The sequence below is a fragment of the Oryzias latipes genome, chromosome 9 (genome assembly GCF_053564925.1).
Source record: "Oryzias latipes strain Hd-rR chromosome 9, Olatipes_Hd-rR_3.1".
Classification (NCBI taxonomy): Eukaryota; Metazoa; Chordata; class Actinopteri; order Beloniformes; family Adrianichthyidae; genus Oryzias; species Oryzias latipes.
This window is the reverse complement of record NC_136245.1, coordinates 6979841-6998112: the sequence shown is the minus strand read 5'-3', so window position 1 is coordinate 6998112 and position 18272 is coordinate 6979841. Positions and strand designations below refer to the sequence as shown.

Sequence of the window (18272 nt, the reverse complement as noted above, 5' to 3'; positions counted from 1 at the left end):
CAGTCTAAGGCACACCTGTGCAATAATCATGCTGTTTAATCAGCATCTTGATATGGCACACCTGTGAGGTGGGATGGATTGTCTTGGCAAAGGAGAAGTGCTCACTATCACAGATTTAGACAGATTTGTGAACAATATTTCAGAGAACTGGTTGTTTTGTGTATGTGGAAAATGTTTCACATCTTTGAGTTCATACCATAAAAAATGGGAGCAATAACAAAAGTGTTGCATTTATATTTTTGGTCAGTGTAAGTTAGACTGGATGTGGCTTGAAAACGTTTCTTGTAAAAGGAAGCCTAAGGCCGAATCAGAATTCTGCCCCCACCCCTATTCCATTCCTGGGTTCGAACTAGATCTGTCTAACTGTCTAAGGCAGAATCAAATTGACTGATGCCATTAAAAATTTGCTTTTAAAATGAGATAAATCAGTTGGAAGTTGGAAAATACCATATGGATTGAGACACGGTAAGTTTTTACTATAACGTGAAAACAAAAAGTGCATCACAGAGGACAACACACATGATAACAGCAGAAAATGATCACTTCATCATTCCAGTCCAATGTGTGGAAACACTTTGAATTTGGCAAAGATGTGACCATATAGTGTGGTAGAATGTTCTAATAATGTGGGATTATTTTGTGTGGGGTAAACTTTAGAAAACTAAAATGTGAACGGATTTGACATTAGTTCTTGTTTACTTGTTTGTACACATATGTCATTTACACTTGATTATCCTGCAAGAAATACAAGGAATCTTCACCTGCACTGTTCAGTCTGCAGGTACTGAGTCCCACTGGTTGAACCTTTGACTAAAAATATCCTAAATTGATCTTAGGTCAGTGAAATGGATTGTTTAGAATCAATGAAAATTAAAAGTGAATTGAATCGGCGTCCACAAAAAATGAATCGAATTTTGTTAAAATGAACTGTTACTCCCATAGCGGCTGATGTTGCCATACGGTGCCCTTTACGCAGCCCTCCAGTTGTTAGTGAGGTGGGCACACTGGCACCTTCCTGACTGTGCTCTAGGTCAACTGTCCCCAACCTTTTTCGCACTACGGACCGGTATAATGTCAGGCAGGACTTTCACGGACCAGCCCTGTAACTCTTGTGCTATCCTAGGCACTTTAACATTGGGAGTTGGGTCATCTAGACCCACTAGAAAGTGCGCTGAACCTTTTATCTTCAATGATTTGTGATCTTCACTGGTGTCCATGGATTACATGAAATCTTTCCACCTTTATCCACCTTTGTCATGGTAGGGAGAACACGTTAATGCAAGGGTGGGGTCATCTAAGATAGCACAAGGGTTAAATGTGGTGGACAAATAGTGTAGCAACGCTACGATAAAGGAGGCAGAGACACATAATAACTCGCACTTTGAGCTTTTATTTTGACATGCATAACATTGTACATCGCACAGGTGTCATCATCCTTTCCCCTTCCCACACTCATGGTGCAATAAAGAAGCAAACACAACAGGAGGAAATAACTGGCCTCAACACTTCCAGGTCGCTATGATAACGTTTAAACGTGCCTTCAAAACAAGATACACTGCAAATACCAAGTGTATGAAAAATCCGACTCACCACAATGCTAAATGGTGAGTGGGAATCTCCCGTTGGGATAAATCCCAATTTTAAGCAGGACTCCTGATACTGTCTAAATGTAGCTTTCTTTTTTTTGGAAGTCGAAGGCTCCTCTTCTGTCTCCCAGCTGGGCCTTTATGACAAAGAAACTTTCCAAAGACGTTGTTTTTTTTTTACTCATTTTGCGCACTCCAGGGTTTTATTTTAGCGGTAACCTATCACGTGACCAAGAAGAGCACCTTGGCCTGCGTCAATAGTAACAGATGTAACAGAGAATCTTTCAGATTCCGAAATAAATAAAACAAAAGCAATAAAAGTTGCTTTATTTTTTCTTTGCAGCCCGGTACCAAATGACCCTAGGACTGGTACCGGTCCGCGGCCCAGGGGTTGGGGACCGCTGCTCTAGGTAGTACATGCAGGACGCCCATAGGAAACCCACACAAACTACACTCTAATTGTCTAATTTCCTCATTTCTAACAGCCCGGCTGCACACAAGGGGCACATAATGAGCACACACTTATCACAGTACTAATGGGCTACTGGCACAGTGCGTAGGAAATGGGGAGGTGTTGAAAAAACGGAAAATCCATATGACGTGCCAGCGTCTCAACTTCTTCACCACTACTTACCTGTATGTGTTTTCTACGACCTGTCGTCCGCAGCATCCCCATAGGGAATAATGCACATGAACATTTTGGTTAACACCCAGCACCTAGCCTAGGTAGTTGTGACTTAGGCTGAAAGTGTGCAAAACATTTTAAGGGCAACAACGAAAAAAAATCTGCGATTTTAGTCGTAATCCGATGCTCTTTAGAAACTGTTCCAGTCAATGCGTGTCTGTCCCCTGACACTGCTTTTTACTTTAATTTGGCACAGGAATCAAGCATCCCACATCTATCATACTTATTCTCTTTCTGCAATACTTTCGGACATCTGAGAACATGGACAACAGTAAATTGTGGATATGATTGATACAACTATTTCAAAAGATATATGTAAAAACGTGATATCAATTAGTTCAATAAGACAAAATAACAAAAAAAGAATGTTTTAAAAAATGTTGGGTTCCATTTTTAACTTGAAGCAATAATAATAATAAAACAGAATTTTTCAGGATACCACTCCTTGTGACAATTCATTCAGGGTTGGTCACTATTAATGTTTTTATGGATTTTGTATAAAATAGGACTTCCTGTTACAGGTAATGTTATCCCTTACTGCTGATACAATGGAAAATATTTCCCTGAGTCTCAGAAATAGGCAAAATTATATAATAATTGAGTAAAATATATTGAACTGTGACACAAGTTTGGTTTTCCACATTTATGTTAACTTTATATGTACAGACAACAAGCAACAATGAACAACTGACATTTCAATGTGAGACAAAACAGTGCTCAAACAGACCAACAAGCAGAAAATGTCACAACACAAAATGGATATAAAAAAACAATGTGATACACTTTGCAATTTTAAAGATGCATGCATTTAATCTTATCCATGGCAATTCAGGCAATAACAAAGTAGTAAAAAGAAAATAAACATATTCAGATTGAGAAAACTGCCAACCAACCCTGCAACACCATCCTTTGATGCAGCCTGCTGGTTTTCATACAGGACTTGTTTGGAAAAGCTGGTAGTGCAATATTTTACAAATACTCATGGGAAGCACTGCCCCATACCCTCTGTGTAGCTTTTAAAGCTGAAGAGCTCTTTAATTAAGAGTATTTCATGTCACCCGAAAGATATTTTTGATGAGTCTTCTGCATTTAATAAGCAAAGGGGTCACTAGCATAAAAAAACTGTGGAGCCGTGTATAAAACAATATTAGGCAATTTTTTTCTCTTCTGATATTTATTCATCTTTTGCAGGAAAAGCCAGCACAAACTAAACTTTCTATCCTTAATCATAAATTTATGCTAGTAAGCTACTGGCTTTAATACAAGCAAGCTTTATATATTGCTTATATAAATGGAAGTTGTGTTTTCTTTTCCCACTTGTACAAAAACATGAAAAAAAACGTTTTTTCTTCAAGAATGACCAATTAATCCTCTAATTTGTTAACAGGAAGAGTCAAACAAATCTATATGATAGCCAATGTGTACCTATACTTCAACGACAAATACAATTTTACATTTGTTATTTATATTTCAGTCTGAATAAGTAAAATAAAAATGTAAAACTCATATCTGTAGTATCATCATCCCTAAAATTAAACTTTGGACTTTCAAAAATATATTTGTACATATGTAGCGATATATTGAGACAAAACACAATAGAAAGAAAGTTTGTCGTTGCTTGTGCAAGTTCATAAGTATAACAAAGCAACCAGTTGAAGCCATAGGTCTTTTTTACTTGAAAACATTTTCAAAGGCGGGACATTTGTAGTTCTTAAGTTTTTTCATGATTTTTTTGAACTCCTTGCTGGACTTGTCCCACTTGTGGATCCCTGTGAGGAGGAATTGCTTGTCTACTTTGCGACCCATGATGAGGTACTGGTTTTCCAGGTTCTCCAGCTGCTGGCAGGGACAGTTTGCACCGTTCTTCAGGTACAAAGTGAGCTTCTTCAAGTCCCTCTTCTTTAGATTCCCTTGTTTCACCATCCTCTTCCTCCTCTGCAGGATCACCTTACGGTCCATATTTTCTTGCTTCACTTCCTTGATCTTGGCTTTCAAAGCTATGGTGGGGATGCAAACACACACACACACACACACACACAAAGAAGAAGACACTAATAAAAATCAAGTCACAGCATGTTCGAGTCATTTCATCAAGAATAAGTCAGGCTGCCAGTGTGACTATCTCTATTAGGGAGTTCTCCTCCAGCTTAACAGAAAATACTTTAGGCATGCATTTCTTCCACTTGACTCACACCTGATACCCTCTAATTGAGCAACATTCACATTGAATGACTCAAACCAATTTAAGGCCGGGCTTTGCAGCCACAAATTCATACTCCGTTTTTTTAGTGGTGGAACTTGACAGTCAGAAAGTCTCCCCTTTGTTTAAATGGTGTTTTTTTTTTTGTTTTACTTGACTAAAATCCTACCTGAGAAGCTAGCAACCAAACTAAACAGACAAACAAACAATGACTTGAGCTTGGAAAGGGAGTTGGAACTTTCTCTCTATGAAACGTCTAGCACTTATGTTATTTTACTCTGAATTACAGGTTATGATCTAGATGTCCCAAAAAAAACCTTGTTTCACCTCATTTCCTCATCTGAATGGGGTCTGCAGTCTACCTTTGGTGGTGCACGCTTTGTTATAAAAAAACAGTAACTTATGTTTACATAATGGAAATCCTGATGTTCCAGCTATGTTTTTGACAATATTAAAACAACTTCAAATATCTGGTGAGAGTATAGATATTAGACACAGTATTAAGACAAATTAAGGTCATGGCTAATGTGCTAAAATGTCACGAAAATGTAATTCTATTCATATATATTGTTTTTCCTTGTATTTTTTAAGTTCTTGAGCACAGTCTCATCTGATTTACTTTCACAAAAAAGGTGACAAAACTTCCACCTTTGAGTCCAACTGAAACATCTCCTGTTGCTGTATTAAGAGTGCACATGGTAGGGATTAAACGTTTTCCCCTCATTAAAACACTCCATGAAGAAACTTTTTGTCCTTAGAAATCAAAACTGGCAGTCCTTGCAATTAGTGAGTCAAGGCGGAGAAGGCGGGCCCCCTCCTAAAAAGTCTTCATCTTGATAATCCTTCCATTCATGACCATCCTGTGATGTTATGAACAATTGCATATTGTGTTTTTTTCCAGGGTTTAGTCACATCCACATATGCTAAGAATTTCACATTAAATATTGCTCAGCAAATCTTTTATAAAGTCATGCAATAATTATGAAATTAGACCATTCATTGATAGTGCGCCTTATAATCTAATGCAGAAACGACGGTATACACATCTTTAGTATGTTATTAAAAAGTGGGCATTAAAAAAAACTCAACTATTTTACAACGTTGCTATCATCCAAACTATAATGATCCAAATACAAAAATGCCTTGTCAATCCTAGCACGAAAACAAAGTAGAATAATGTAAAGTTCTCTAGAACCATTAAAAGATTTTCTTAGATGGTCTGGACTATCAAGTCAAGATCTCCTGTCTGTCTAGTACTAGCCTTATAATGGTAGAAGATCAATATACCAGTAATATACTTAACCATAGTTTAAAAAGAAAAAAACATCATTCTACCTTCTTTTGGACAATTTACTAAAGCCCTATCTCAGTCTGAGTTCCAGATCAATCCACAACACTGAGCCATCCTTCCTGATCTACTGGGTCAGTTTTCTTTGGCTATGGTGCTTATTTCCTCTCAAGAGGAAGATAAATTTGTTAAACTGTTAAGCCCTTTTTTAAATACCAAAATAAACATGTTGGTCTGCAATGTCAACCTCACCGATCTACAGCAGCAAATGTGAGTATCGTGTTTGTTCAACGGTTCGCTCCAATTCCGCGCTAATTATCTTTGCAGGTCCAGGTGCCCAGACAGAAGCCTCTGGATCCCACTGTGTCATAAAGCTCTGCTCCCAGTGGAAAAATAATTAATAGAAACACAGTAGTTTGGCAACAAAACCTTCATAGACTTCCTGAGATTTAATAGGAGGTGCTGCCATTTTTGGAAGAATGGGCTCCTAGAAACCCTTAGGCACAAAGAGAAAATACTGTAGGAACAAAGTGTTAAGTGGGATGGACTGTAAGTGTTTTACACGATGAATGCTGTAATTAGTGCATAAATGAACGCTACTGCAGGTCCTTCATCCCAGCTGCCATCAGGCTGTTCAACCTCAGCCTAAGCAAATAATTTTAGTTTTAATTTTTTATTCCACTGTACAAAAAATGTATATATACAGATGACTATATTCCTGCACATCTGTTTCCCTGTTTATTATTTCAGAAGACTGTTATTTTTGTATATATTGTTTCAAAAATGTGTATTTGTTAATTACTGTCTGTACATACTTGTGCCAAACTACATGCTACTGTGACAAGGAAATTTCCCATTCGTGGGATTAATAAACAAATCTAATCTAATCTAATTTTGGTAGAATTAGGGGGTGCCTGCCCCGAATTCAGACTCTAACTAAACAAAAGCACTTTTCCTGCTGCAGTCTCTGCTTAATGGGATTTATCATATTTTCTGCACTATAAGGCACACTAAAAAGCCTTGTGTTTTTTTTCCCCCCAAAAACGAGCATCTTAAATAGCCTAGATGGATTCATTCTGGTTGTGCTTACTGATGTTGAAACAATTTTGAGAGGTACATGGCAGTCTGTCAAAAGGCGGCTAACATTTAGCGGTGTCGGACTAGGTTTTTTATATTTTCGTGATACTAACAATGTTGGGAGTTAGCACAGTCACACTAGCTGGATGGATCTGTTTTTTTTTTTACATATTGCAAATAAGGTTGGGTGATATTGAAAATGTGCTAAATTGGCTAACCCGAATTCCCACCCTAATCCCTAACTACTAAAAACCTATATAGTGTGGGACTATGTAGTACACTGGATTTATTTTAAAGCAATTTGAAAACCATGCTCACTACTTTTTTCTTTTTTACGGCGAATATGATGTAATCGATTTCACGAAGTGAAAATCTAAATGATATGAGTGTGATGATCATTTAGGAATCCACTGTCTTTTGAAGATAAATTCAATTCAATTCAATTCAATTTTATTTGTATAGCCCAAAATCACAACAACAGTCATCTCGATGGGCTTCGAAGTGAAACATGAACTCAAAAGGATCGTGAATACAAAGAGTGCAATAGTAAAATACTAAAATGAACTAACAAACTGACTAAGCTATACTGGCATCCCTGCCCTTAGACCCCCCTTCGCGGTAAGGAAAAACTCCCAAAAAACCGGATTCCGGAAAAACGAAGAAACCTCAGGGGTGCCCACATGAAGGAGGGATCCTCCCCCAGGACGGACAGGCGATTTACCAGAACTCTTAGAGAAGAATTAACTTATCTAACTCTACAACTACATATATAAAGTCCAGCAGACGAGCTTCATCCAGCCGTGATTGGGGGGACAGTCAAAGGCGCGAGTCGAGCCGGAGACAGGAACCACAGCCAGGTGTAGGAGCAGGAGCAGAGACGTGGTACTCAGTCAGGTACAGAGCAGAGACGAGCTAGAGATGAGCCAGAGGCAGGATCCACAGCCAGGTGTAGGAGCGGGAGCAAAGGCAAGGTAAATGGTCAGGAACTGGAGCACGGATGAACCAACTGGAGTCTGGAAGCACTCCCACTCGCCAGGATAAACAGGTTAACACAAATACATTTTTTTTGGCAAAAATTGTTTCAATGCAATGCATTGTGGTCTATATTGTTGTTGTTGTTGAGTTGCAAGGTATGTCCGAATTCCCACTCTAACCCCTATCTAGTGCACTATGTAGTGCGTTCACCATTTGTAGTGCTGTCCGAATCTACAATTCCAAAATCGAGTGCCCTGGAAATTTCCCAGAAGTCTCTGCGAAAAACCAGAGTGCATCAATGCTCACTAGATCAGCGAATATAGACCACAATGCATTGTGTCGGAATATTTTTTACCAAAAAAATTTACTTATATAAATTTTTTTGATAAATTATTTTTACAGTTTTTTTAAGACAGTGGACTTATAAATAATCATTGTAAAACGCTCATTTTACTTAGATTTTAACTTCGTGAAATCGATGATGTCATATCCGCCGTTTAAAAAAAAACAAACAAGTAGTGAGTATGGTGTCCGAATTGCTTTTAAAATTCACGGCACTACATAGTGCCGCACTATATCGTTGTTTACCAGTTAGGGGTTAGGGTGGGAATTCGGACACAACCTTATTTTTAGGACTTACTAATAAGGTTGAGAGTTAGCATAGTCACAGTAATGTTTGTTGTAGGGGTATCAGTCTGGGGTTTTTTGTGTGTTGCAAACAAGGTTGGGTGTTATTGTAAATAGCTAGTGTGGCTAACATGTACCAGTGTCGGACTGTCATTTTTTTTTTACACGATATTAACAAAGTTGGAAATTGGCGTACTCACAGGAAGGTTTGTTTTAGCGGTATGAATCTGTGTTTTTACATGTTGCAAACAAGGTTGGAAGTTAGATGTATTGTGAATTTGCTAATGTGTAGCGTGTTACAAACAAATTCTTGAGATAGGGTGAACGCAGGTAATAAAATCTGACTGACTGACGGGATGGACTTATCTCTAACTCTTTTTTATTTCTCGCTTAATGCAGCTTATAGTTGGGTGCGTCATAACCCTTGTGGTGTCTTGTGAGGTCCATATGACATAATTCTGAAAATAAACCCTTTATTGACGGGGAGCCTTATAATTGCTTTTTCGCTCTAAAGTACAGAAAATACAGTGTGTTGGATAAATGGCAACAAAAAAAATCTATTGAAATCTAATAAAAATTTACAGAGAGTAGTTCTTTTGCTGGTCCTCACAAGTAACAGTGCTTTTTATAGATGAAAAAAATCCCAGCTTAGTGCCAGAGTGAAGAAATTTAACGCATGATTTGTCTGCATATAAATGGAGACCTTGGTGCAAGTCACCAAGCTGGTCTTTAAGGCTCCTTGTACTTTTCCATCCAAACATTTCACAGAGAACAGCAACCTAACAGCGACCTATCTTATCTTCTTTTAGGAGTCCTCTCCAAACAAAACAAAAAGTCGTGTCTGCAAACATGAATTTAAAACACAGACTCCCTAACGTGCCTTTACTTACCATCTACTTTTGGCCAAGTCAAAACCAGCAGAAAACAATCAGTATGATGGCTTTATCTCTTCTTGATTTGATAGAACATAGCATGATTAAAGCCAGATCCTTGTTTGTTTTTTTAAATTCGACATATTTTCCTTTTCTCAAGATAAAATTCTGGTTTGGCCACTGTAGATTATATTTAAAACTACAGTTCTCTCTCCAGAACAAAAACAGAAATTTCCAGAAAGAACAGCAAGCATATCTTGTTCACTGCCTGTGGTGAAAGTACTGTGTCAGGCTGTTCATCAGTGGCTTTTTCCACCATAATCTACTCACATTAAGGTAAATTCAATGTCTGATGCCTTCCAGAGCGGGTCACTCCCCTGTAGGGTTAAAACTGCAATATGAGCAGCGCAGTGTCACTTTTCAGCTAGTTAGGGATTGTATGACAAGAAAGCAAAACAACATCTGTCTAAATCCAAGATGAAACAAGCCAACACTGTGCCCTCTGCTTTTGGCAGAAGTGAGTCTCTTCACCGCAGTGTAAACAGCACGGCGATTCCTTAAACAAATGTAACCTTAAACTCTTCCCGAGAAGCGGTGGGGAGTCTGTTCTCAATGTGCATTCAGTTCATGTTTGGACGGCACGGCACCTGGAACTGAAGTTTTCTCGTCTTTTGAGCTTTTTAAATAATTGTCTGTTCAAACATAACTAAGTCTCTAAAGCGTCCTGCAAAGACAGGTGGCAAACTAAATTGTTAGTATTTAGTTACATGATTTCTGAGTCTTAAGATCATTTCTATGTAACCTTTTCTTGCAAAGGAAGTTAACTTCAGTAACTCCTGCATGGAGCTCCTTTCTCATCATATTACTTCATGTCCTACTTATCGTGTTTGCTTATAAATCCTGTTGTTTGGATGTTTCTCCTACATTTAACTCCATGAAATTCTTTGTTTTACAAACCTGACACAACAAATAACTTCATTAAAACTATATCACTCCAATGTTTATGGAACTTCACATGTTACGTTCTAATTCTTCATAACAAAACATTTAAATGTTTTGTTAAGATTTTGAAGCTTTTTTTGCAGCATAACACCTTCAAATTTAGAATATATTTTTTAAGCCAAAGTCAAAACTAAATTGAAAACTGGCATCATATACTGGGATTTTTATATTTTTTATTGTACTTTAAAGATTTTGCATGAGGTTTCAATGTGTCTTGTATTCTAGTTATGATTAATAACAATAATAATTTATAATTAAGAATAATTATATATATATATATATATATATATATATATATATATATATATATATATATATATATATATATATATATATATATATATATATATATATATATATATTGTTTTTCCAATTAAGTCACAGTTAATCATCCAATGTTTGGTATACCTTCTCAATGTAAAGATGTGTATCTCTTGTTTGTCATTTTTGTTTTTTTGTTGCTTGAAATAAACTATTCCATATTCAAAATTTTGCATGAGGTTTAGGCAGCATACCTAAAATTTGATTTTTTTTTTACGTTTCTTTATACCAGAAAAGGTCAAATTAAAATAATTCCGTGTTGCGGAATGCTATTTATTGTGATTATGTATTAAATGTTAAAATATAAACAATTATGCAATTTGACAGCTGTAACCCAGCTGATCCAAAGGCTAATAAGGCATTTAGTACTAAAGCAAATTTGAACTATTTCTATTTAGGTATGTGTTTTTGAGTCAAACTTTTATCTCTCTCTTGGTCAAGATACATCAGACCTGTACCACTCTTAAGCGTTTACAAACAATCATCATTTCAAAAAGCAGGGGTGGGATTATTGAAGTTTGCTTCCTCCGACTCCCTTTCAAGGAATCTATTGAACTCCTTTTGCCAATTTTAATATTCAATAGTTTCAGTGTGGCATGAAATATATGCAAAAGGGAAAATATATTTACTTATGATTAAGAATAATAATTTAATTATTTACTAGTGTATGTGGACGTATGCATATTTTCCAATCCTTTTTTTTGGCTATCCTATGTTTAATGCATATATGTATAGATACAAATTTATGTTGTTTTTCTTGTTTTTGTATCATTTCTGCTTTGAATGCTTGAAATAAAACATTTCCAACCCAATCCAAAAACAATTAGGACAATTAGAAATGTTATTTTATAGTTTTAAAAAATGAGGAGACACTCCTTTCTACAAGAACTCTGAGACTAAAATAATTTAATTTTTCTGCAGCCACAAAATCTAGAACAACTCTATTTGTGAAGCGCAAAACATCGTCATCAACCCAACCAGATAGTCCGGTCCTTTTAAACAAATAGCTGATTTAAAGCGGAACTTTTTTTTTTGTGGCAAAATATAAACCATATGTGGTCAAAGACATGTTGTACTTGTATCTAAACACAAAAAGAAACACTGACAGAAAACCCCATGTTTGTTAGAATTGAAAGTCATTTTTTAAACTAAGGATGGAAGACAAAATATCATTTTTAAATCAGCCTTTTGTGTTGAGTGTGCTTGGGAGGATGCTTACCAAACTCACTGGCACAAATATTCTCCAGCATGGCGTCGTTTTTGATTTCATTGTCACATGGGGGGCAGGCAGGAGAGTGACCTGCAGACAGAGAATAAAACAAAGAACGCGGGATAGTGACCGGGGTGTAAAGAATAATCAATCAATCAACGAATCCATTTATAGTGCTGCTATTTAACCACATTGATCAGTCTGGGGAAAGCTTTTAATTAAAACAAATTGACCTACACCATTGTACCAATGTCCCTGGGTTCCTTAAAAGGCAGTTTTACATAAAATGGATTATATAATAACATTGTTATTAAATGATAAAAAATGATTATACCGAATTAAAAAATACCATTTGGATTCAAGTACGGTAGGTTTATTTTACTATAACAAAAAATGATGAATTGTATCACAGCCGACAACACACGTGATGGAAGCAAAAACTGATCAGTCCATCATTCCAGTCCCATGTATGAATAATATACATGAATAATAATAATGAATTTGGCAAAGACATGTGACCACACAGTGTGCTAGAACGTTCTAATAATGATTCTCTTTGGATTATTTGGATGTGGAAAAACAAGAGTGAGCTGAACTTTCGGAAACTAAAATGTAAAAGGAATTAACATGAATTCTTCTTTACTAGTTTGCACACATATTTAATTTACACTTGATTATCTTGCAAGATGTTCAGTTCCCCGGTATTTCTCTCTAAGTCACACTGGTTTGGCTAAAGATGTTCTGGATCGATTTTAGGTCAGTGAATCAGATCAAATCCGATTGTTCAAAATGAACCAATTATCAACTAAAAATCATATCAACAACCACCAATCATGATATGAATCGAGTCGTTGTTGAAAATGAATCATTACACACCTTATAGTAACATATCCAACAGATTTTTATCAAATTAAAGTCATATGTTTGGATACAAAAATGAAATGAAATTGAGAAATAAATGAAATATTCATTTAATACATTTCTACTATAATCTTTACACTAGTAACAGATATCTGTGAGCAAAGATCCAGTCTGATCTCTGCTGTTAGCTGCTTTTGGACTTTAAGAACTTCTTCATTGGTCTTTTAACGATTGGAAGAACGTCTGGTCATTTATTGTCTGCACTCCACAGGAACTGCAGCCACTTGCAGTTAATAGAGGTGCTTAATGTGTTCTTTTAATAAGTCTACGTCAATGAAGAATTTCTGAGCACACGGGCAAACCATCCATGACCATTATATGACCCATGTACAGTGTCTTAAAAAAAAATACCAAGTGCATTTCTTTCTCTCAAACAATCCCTTTTGACTGATGTTTTTGGTGGACAGGGGGTGCAGAGCAGATCATGAACTCTCTGGAGTAAAGGTGACGCCTGAGATTCATTGAGTCACTATGTGACACGAGGTGGATGATGAGCTTTAACGGTCTTTTAGGCACAGATTGCTCACTCTGAGCTAAGTTCATCACAAATGAAACAAAGCCCATGAAGAATATCGTCCATGCAGTCTCCAAACCTTCTTTACGAACTGCATGGTGTGACTTTTCGTTCATGAGTTTTGTGTGTTTAGGTGACCCGACCTCGGTGAGGAATGTCTTCAGCTTTTATAGCCAGCTGTAACTAAGAAGGGCAGTAAACACGTTTCCTATCCCTCTAAATTACAACATTTTTAGAACATTCTATGTGTACACAAAGAAAAAGAATTGGAAAGAGAAACCGGAAATATGTTGATATTTGAATGTTCTCACAGTTCAGGCTGTTTTGACACCAAAAATATGAGCCAAAATGTGTTTTTGCAGAGAAGTAATTCAGCCGAGGCATATCTGTTGGGGGTTTACAAAGCAAGTTTTGTTGTCCGTAACGGCAAATGATCACTCTATCCAAGAATCCGATCTTTTCCAAGCAAACTTGGACCTTCTGTTAAAGTTTCAGGGTCAGGCACATTTCTTCAGTATTCTCCAATATGAAATCAACGGTGAGTTTGGTTCTGTCCGTCACAATCAAGTGGAAAGCAAAGGGAAAATCATATACTTTTTTTTAAAGCATGTTTAGCATAAGCTTGTGAAACTAACACCTGGGTGCAACAAGTACAGAGTATTTTTTTTGGACTACAAGTCAACTTTTACTAAACAAAACACAGGACCGAGAACGGGCGTTTCAAATCATAATTCCGGAATATATAACAATAGGACACTGAATATCTGCACAATTCACTACTGTGACACGTTGATGATTATTTAGTCGTACTGATAGGAGGAATCTAGTATATTAGGGTAACATATGAACATCATTTTTTATTATTATAGCATGAAGAACATGCTCAAAGGTCAACTGAACTCCATGTCACTAAAATCTGTTGAATTCTTCATCGTCTGTGTCACTTTGGAACAGTTCCGCCAGGATAACACTGAGCAGAACTTCTTCTTCTGCGTTGCTGTAAGTAGCAACGCAGATTCACACACCTACAGTGCCCTCTAGTGGTTGTTGCTATTTTTTTTGTAAAAAAATAATAATAATAAATCTCATATGAGTCAGATCTAACTATAATTCGCACCAACGGCCAAACTATGCAAAATGCGACTTATACTCCAAAAAGTACTGAATTTGAAAACAAACACTATCCAGAGTTATGAGTCTCTTTGCCTTCTTTCCCTTATTTCCAGCATAACCTGCATTCACTCATGAATAAGGACAATTCTGGCTTCAGTTTGCCTTCATCAACCTGATAATCATAATATCAACTTTTCTGGTTAACAGATACCAAAAAGGAAACTTGCTTTCAACAAAATGATCCTCAACAAGTCAATGGGAGAGTGTTGACTGTATTTACCACTGGCATTGACAAATAATAGCAGGTGACATCTGGGAGTGCAGAGCTCTGTGTGGTCCTCCACCCCCCCCCCCCCCACACACACACACACACACACTGGGGAGAAAAGCTTGGTGCCCTTAGCTTCAAAAGCATCCACCTACGTCCTATACACACACACACACAAGAAAAAAAGTCTACGCCCCAACAACAGCTACAGTCACCTCTCTGTAAACACTTTAATTTCCTCAGACCCTCCATTTACGTCCCACATGTTCAACAAAAGCTACCTTTAAGAGGTGAATTAATGGCCTCGGATTGACAGACAAGTAAGTTGATGACGTGACGATAGAAATTCCCCTCAGATTTATGGTTAAAGGTGAATGAGGTGGTTGTACTTTCCCCGTGCCATGCTGTGCACCTTAAAAAGGCTCCTCAACACAGCCAAATCAGTCAAACTCTTAAACCAAATGTATTTGGAATGGCCCCAAGTTTTATACTGTAAAGGCGTTGTTGTTTTTCTCTTTTCCCAAAGTGTCTGGTGTTTTTTATTTATTTATTTCTTGGTCCAAGTAGTATTAAAGCAGTGAGAGGTGAGGCCGCATTTTTTTTCTGGATTGAGCTCCTTACTGATGCTACATGAGGTGTCTACTGTGTCTCTGTATCATGGCGATGGGCAGTGGAGCAATAGCTGTTTTCCAGTCCAGACCAAATATACAGAATCCTGAGTTTCTGTTTTTCAGATGTTCCTCTTTCTTCAGATTGCATCAATTTGAGATGAGATGTGATAAAGGCAGGTATTTGGGTTTTTGTCTTCTTCTGGTTAGACTTATTTTCCCTATATTGTCCACCATCTCAGCAAACACCTTGAAATAAATGACTACCATCCGTTAAAAAAACAAACAAAAAAAAACATCAGTCAAAAGCAAGCATCTGTGCATTCATGCTAAGGCAGAGTTTATGTATGAGTAGATCTGGGAGGTTGGGGGAGGGGGTGTAATGGGATTTGGGTTTGCCTCATGGCTGAAAAGTATCCCCCAAAAGGTTATATTTACTTTGCCTGTCCTGGGATTTGCATCTGCAAACACTCTTTTACCCCTGAAACAACATTCTCAGACCCATAAGGGTGTCAATGTTTGGACAGTGGCAAAAGTTATTTGAGTTTGTTTTCTCAACAAGATACTTGGGCTTTTTTCGTATTTATACGTATTTATTTTTTAAATTTAGCAAAAAAGAGAAAAAAAATAATTACAAAAATCCTGAATTTGTCAAGGCAAAAAAAAAATCTAAAGTGTTGAATATGGGGACATTTTCTCAAATTAAAAGAAGTACGTTATATTTTTGACTTCAAATTTTCAAAATTAAAGAAGGCTGTTTCATCCCGAAGTGTCTCTAATTTGCGGAGAAATCTTTTCAAACTTGGTATTTAACCATCCTGTTGGTAATTAAAACCTGGTTTGCTGAAATTCAAATGTAAATCTAAAACAAATGTGATCTATTTGACTCACCAGCATAGTTTGTAGAATATCAAAATACTTTAAAAAAACATGTTTAAGTGTTAAATCAGACTTAAATAAATTACTGAACTAATTAAGAAGGTTTGTTACCTGAGGGCCAGGTAGCCTCTGTGGCGTTCGGCTGCGTAACGGCAATGCAAACACCGTCTTGGGGGAACTTGTCACAAGTGAGCATCTCCGGCCAGGGGAACCCGAACGCCTCCATGATGGGGCTGCAGCCGTCGCGCACAGTCTCGCACAGCCAGCGGCACGGGTAGATCGGCCGCTCCATGCAGACGGGCGCGAAGAGCGCGCAGAGGAAAACTTGCGTGTCCTTGTGGCAATTCTTGTGCACCAGCGGAACCCAGCTGCTGGCCTGCTGCTTCACTTCGGCCATGGTCTCGTGCTCCAGCAGGTTGGGCAGCAGCATTTGGGTGTAGCCCACGGTGTGACAGAGCCGCAGGTCGTCCGGAATGTCGACACACTGGGGAGCTTTGCCGTAGCCTCGCCCGCCGTTGTAAGAGCCCGCAGCCCAGGTGTACTCATACTCTGATGCTCCACATGTGACAGCCAAAAGGAGAACCAGCTGGGTCCACCTCCTGAACAGCACCGAAGCAGAGCCCATGTTCTCTGTCTGTGTTTGTAGGAACCTCGACTGGAAACTGCAGTGCACCCGAACCCTCACCTAATGAGGGAATTCAAGTTTGCAGCAACAAAAAAAAAAAAAAAAAAAGGGGGGGGGGGGGGGTGCCTTTCAGGACGCTCTCCTGCTGCGCTCCTCCAATGCGCAGTAGGTCTGTGGAGGTGAAGCGCACTGCATGCGCTGAACTCTGAAACAACAGCAGACCGAGGCGCCCGCTGCGGCCAATCAGAGCGCGTCTGCGCCTTTTGGCGCTCCGCTGTCAGTCAGCGCGCTTTAATTACCCGGTGCGTAAAAACCCTCCAGGAGGTTCCCCACTCCTGCCTTCTCCCCCCTATTTTGCATATCATTAAAAGATCAAAAGGAGTAAATAATGGACTGTAGCCTTTCACAGGATTCAGTTCCTCAATGAATTTTAAAGGTCAAGCTGGAAGACATTTCTCTACTCAGCTTCTTCAACTGCTGATGAAATTGGGAAATGCTGGTTACTTTTCTGCTGACTTCTTCTATATCACCTTCAACACTTTAAGAGCCATTAGGGTCAATATCTTACTGACTACAACCCAGTAGGAGCCACAAAGTCTTATTTCACCCTTTTAGAAAAAGAAAACAATGATTGATTTATGTTACTGTAATTATTATGAGAAATACAAATTAAATATTGTTTTTGCATCAGTAAAACATAACCCCTTTTTTTTCTTCAAAATATGAAATAGTTTATAACTTTTGTCAGAGCATCACATGACTTCCTTTCAAAATACAGTACACCCTGTGTCACACAGGATCATCTCAATCCAGTTAATGTAGAAATTTTCAAATTCAAACAACTTTAATTATCCCAGAGGGGCAATTCTTTTCAAGGAGCGCATGGTAGCTTTTAAAAATAATTTACATCACATAGACGCATTAAAAACAAAACTTTACATTAGAATTCCTCGATACGAGGAAAAGCACAATAGTACCCAATAAAAACAAAAATAGCATAAAGTTATGACACATACTATAAAGCTATTATTTAAAGTTATAATTATAGTGTAATCTCAGCAGTGATTTAAAAAAGTGCATATCTGCCAGAAAATGGTAAATCTGGCAAACCAAAATAAAATCAAAACTAATTATTGGACCTTTCATGTGTTTTTTAACCCTAAGGTGAAGTTTAAATCCTTAAATTTGATCAAAAATTGAAAATCCACCTTATTATCAGGTGCAGCTTTATTCTAATTGTGCTTATTAATCTCCAATTGATTTTTAAAAAATGTTTTAGATCAACTTGTGAAATGTTTCTAAATGAGTTTAATAAAATATGGGTAAGTTTACTTTCTTTTACAATGTACACGGTTTTTACTTTAAAGGACGTTGTTTTTTTTTTTTATTAAAAACTTTTTTTTTTCTTTACCCAGAGAGACATAGTGGAGGTGAAAAAGAGCCACATGTGGCCAAGCCGCAGGTTGGAGACCCTTAATCTACATCAGTCCAGTCCAGATGA

General features: G+C 37.5%; 1 protein-coding gene across 1 annotated transcript; it reads right to left on the bottom strand.

The window, feature by feature from the left end:
- Nucleotides 1-2899: 2899 nt before the first annotated feature.
- On the bottom strand, nucleotides 2900-16818 carry sfrp1a (secreted frizzled-related protein 1a; the record flags this gene model as incomplete). The annotated part of the gene is given in 3 exon segments (NM_001104837.1): nucleotides 2900-4268; nucleotides 11853-11933; nucleotides 16258-16818. Coding segments are annotated over 3 exon segments (921 nt in total). The 3' UTR covers nucleotides 2900-3942.
- Nucleotides 16819-18272: the final 1454 nt, after the last annotated feature.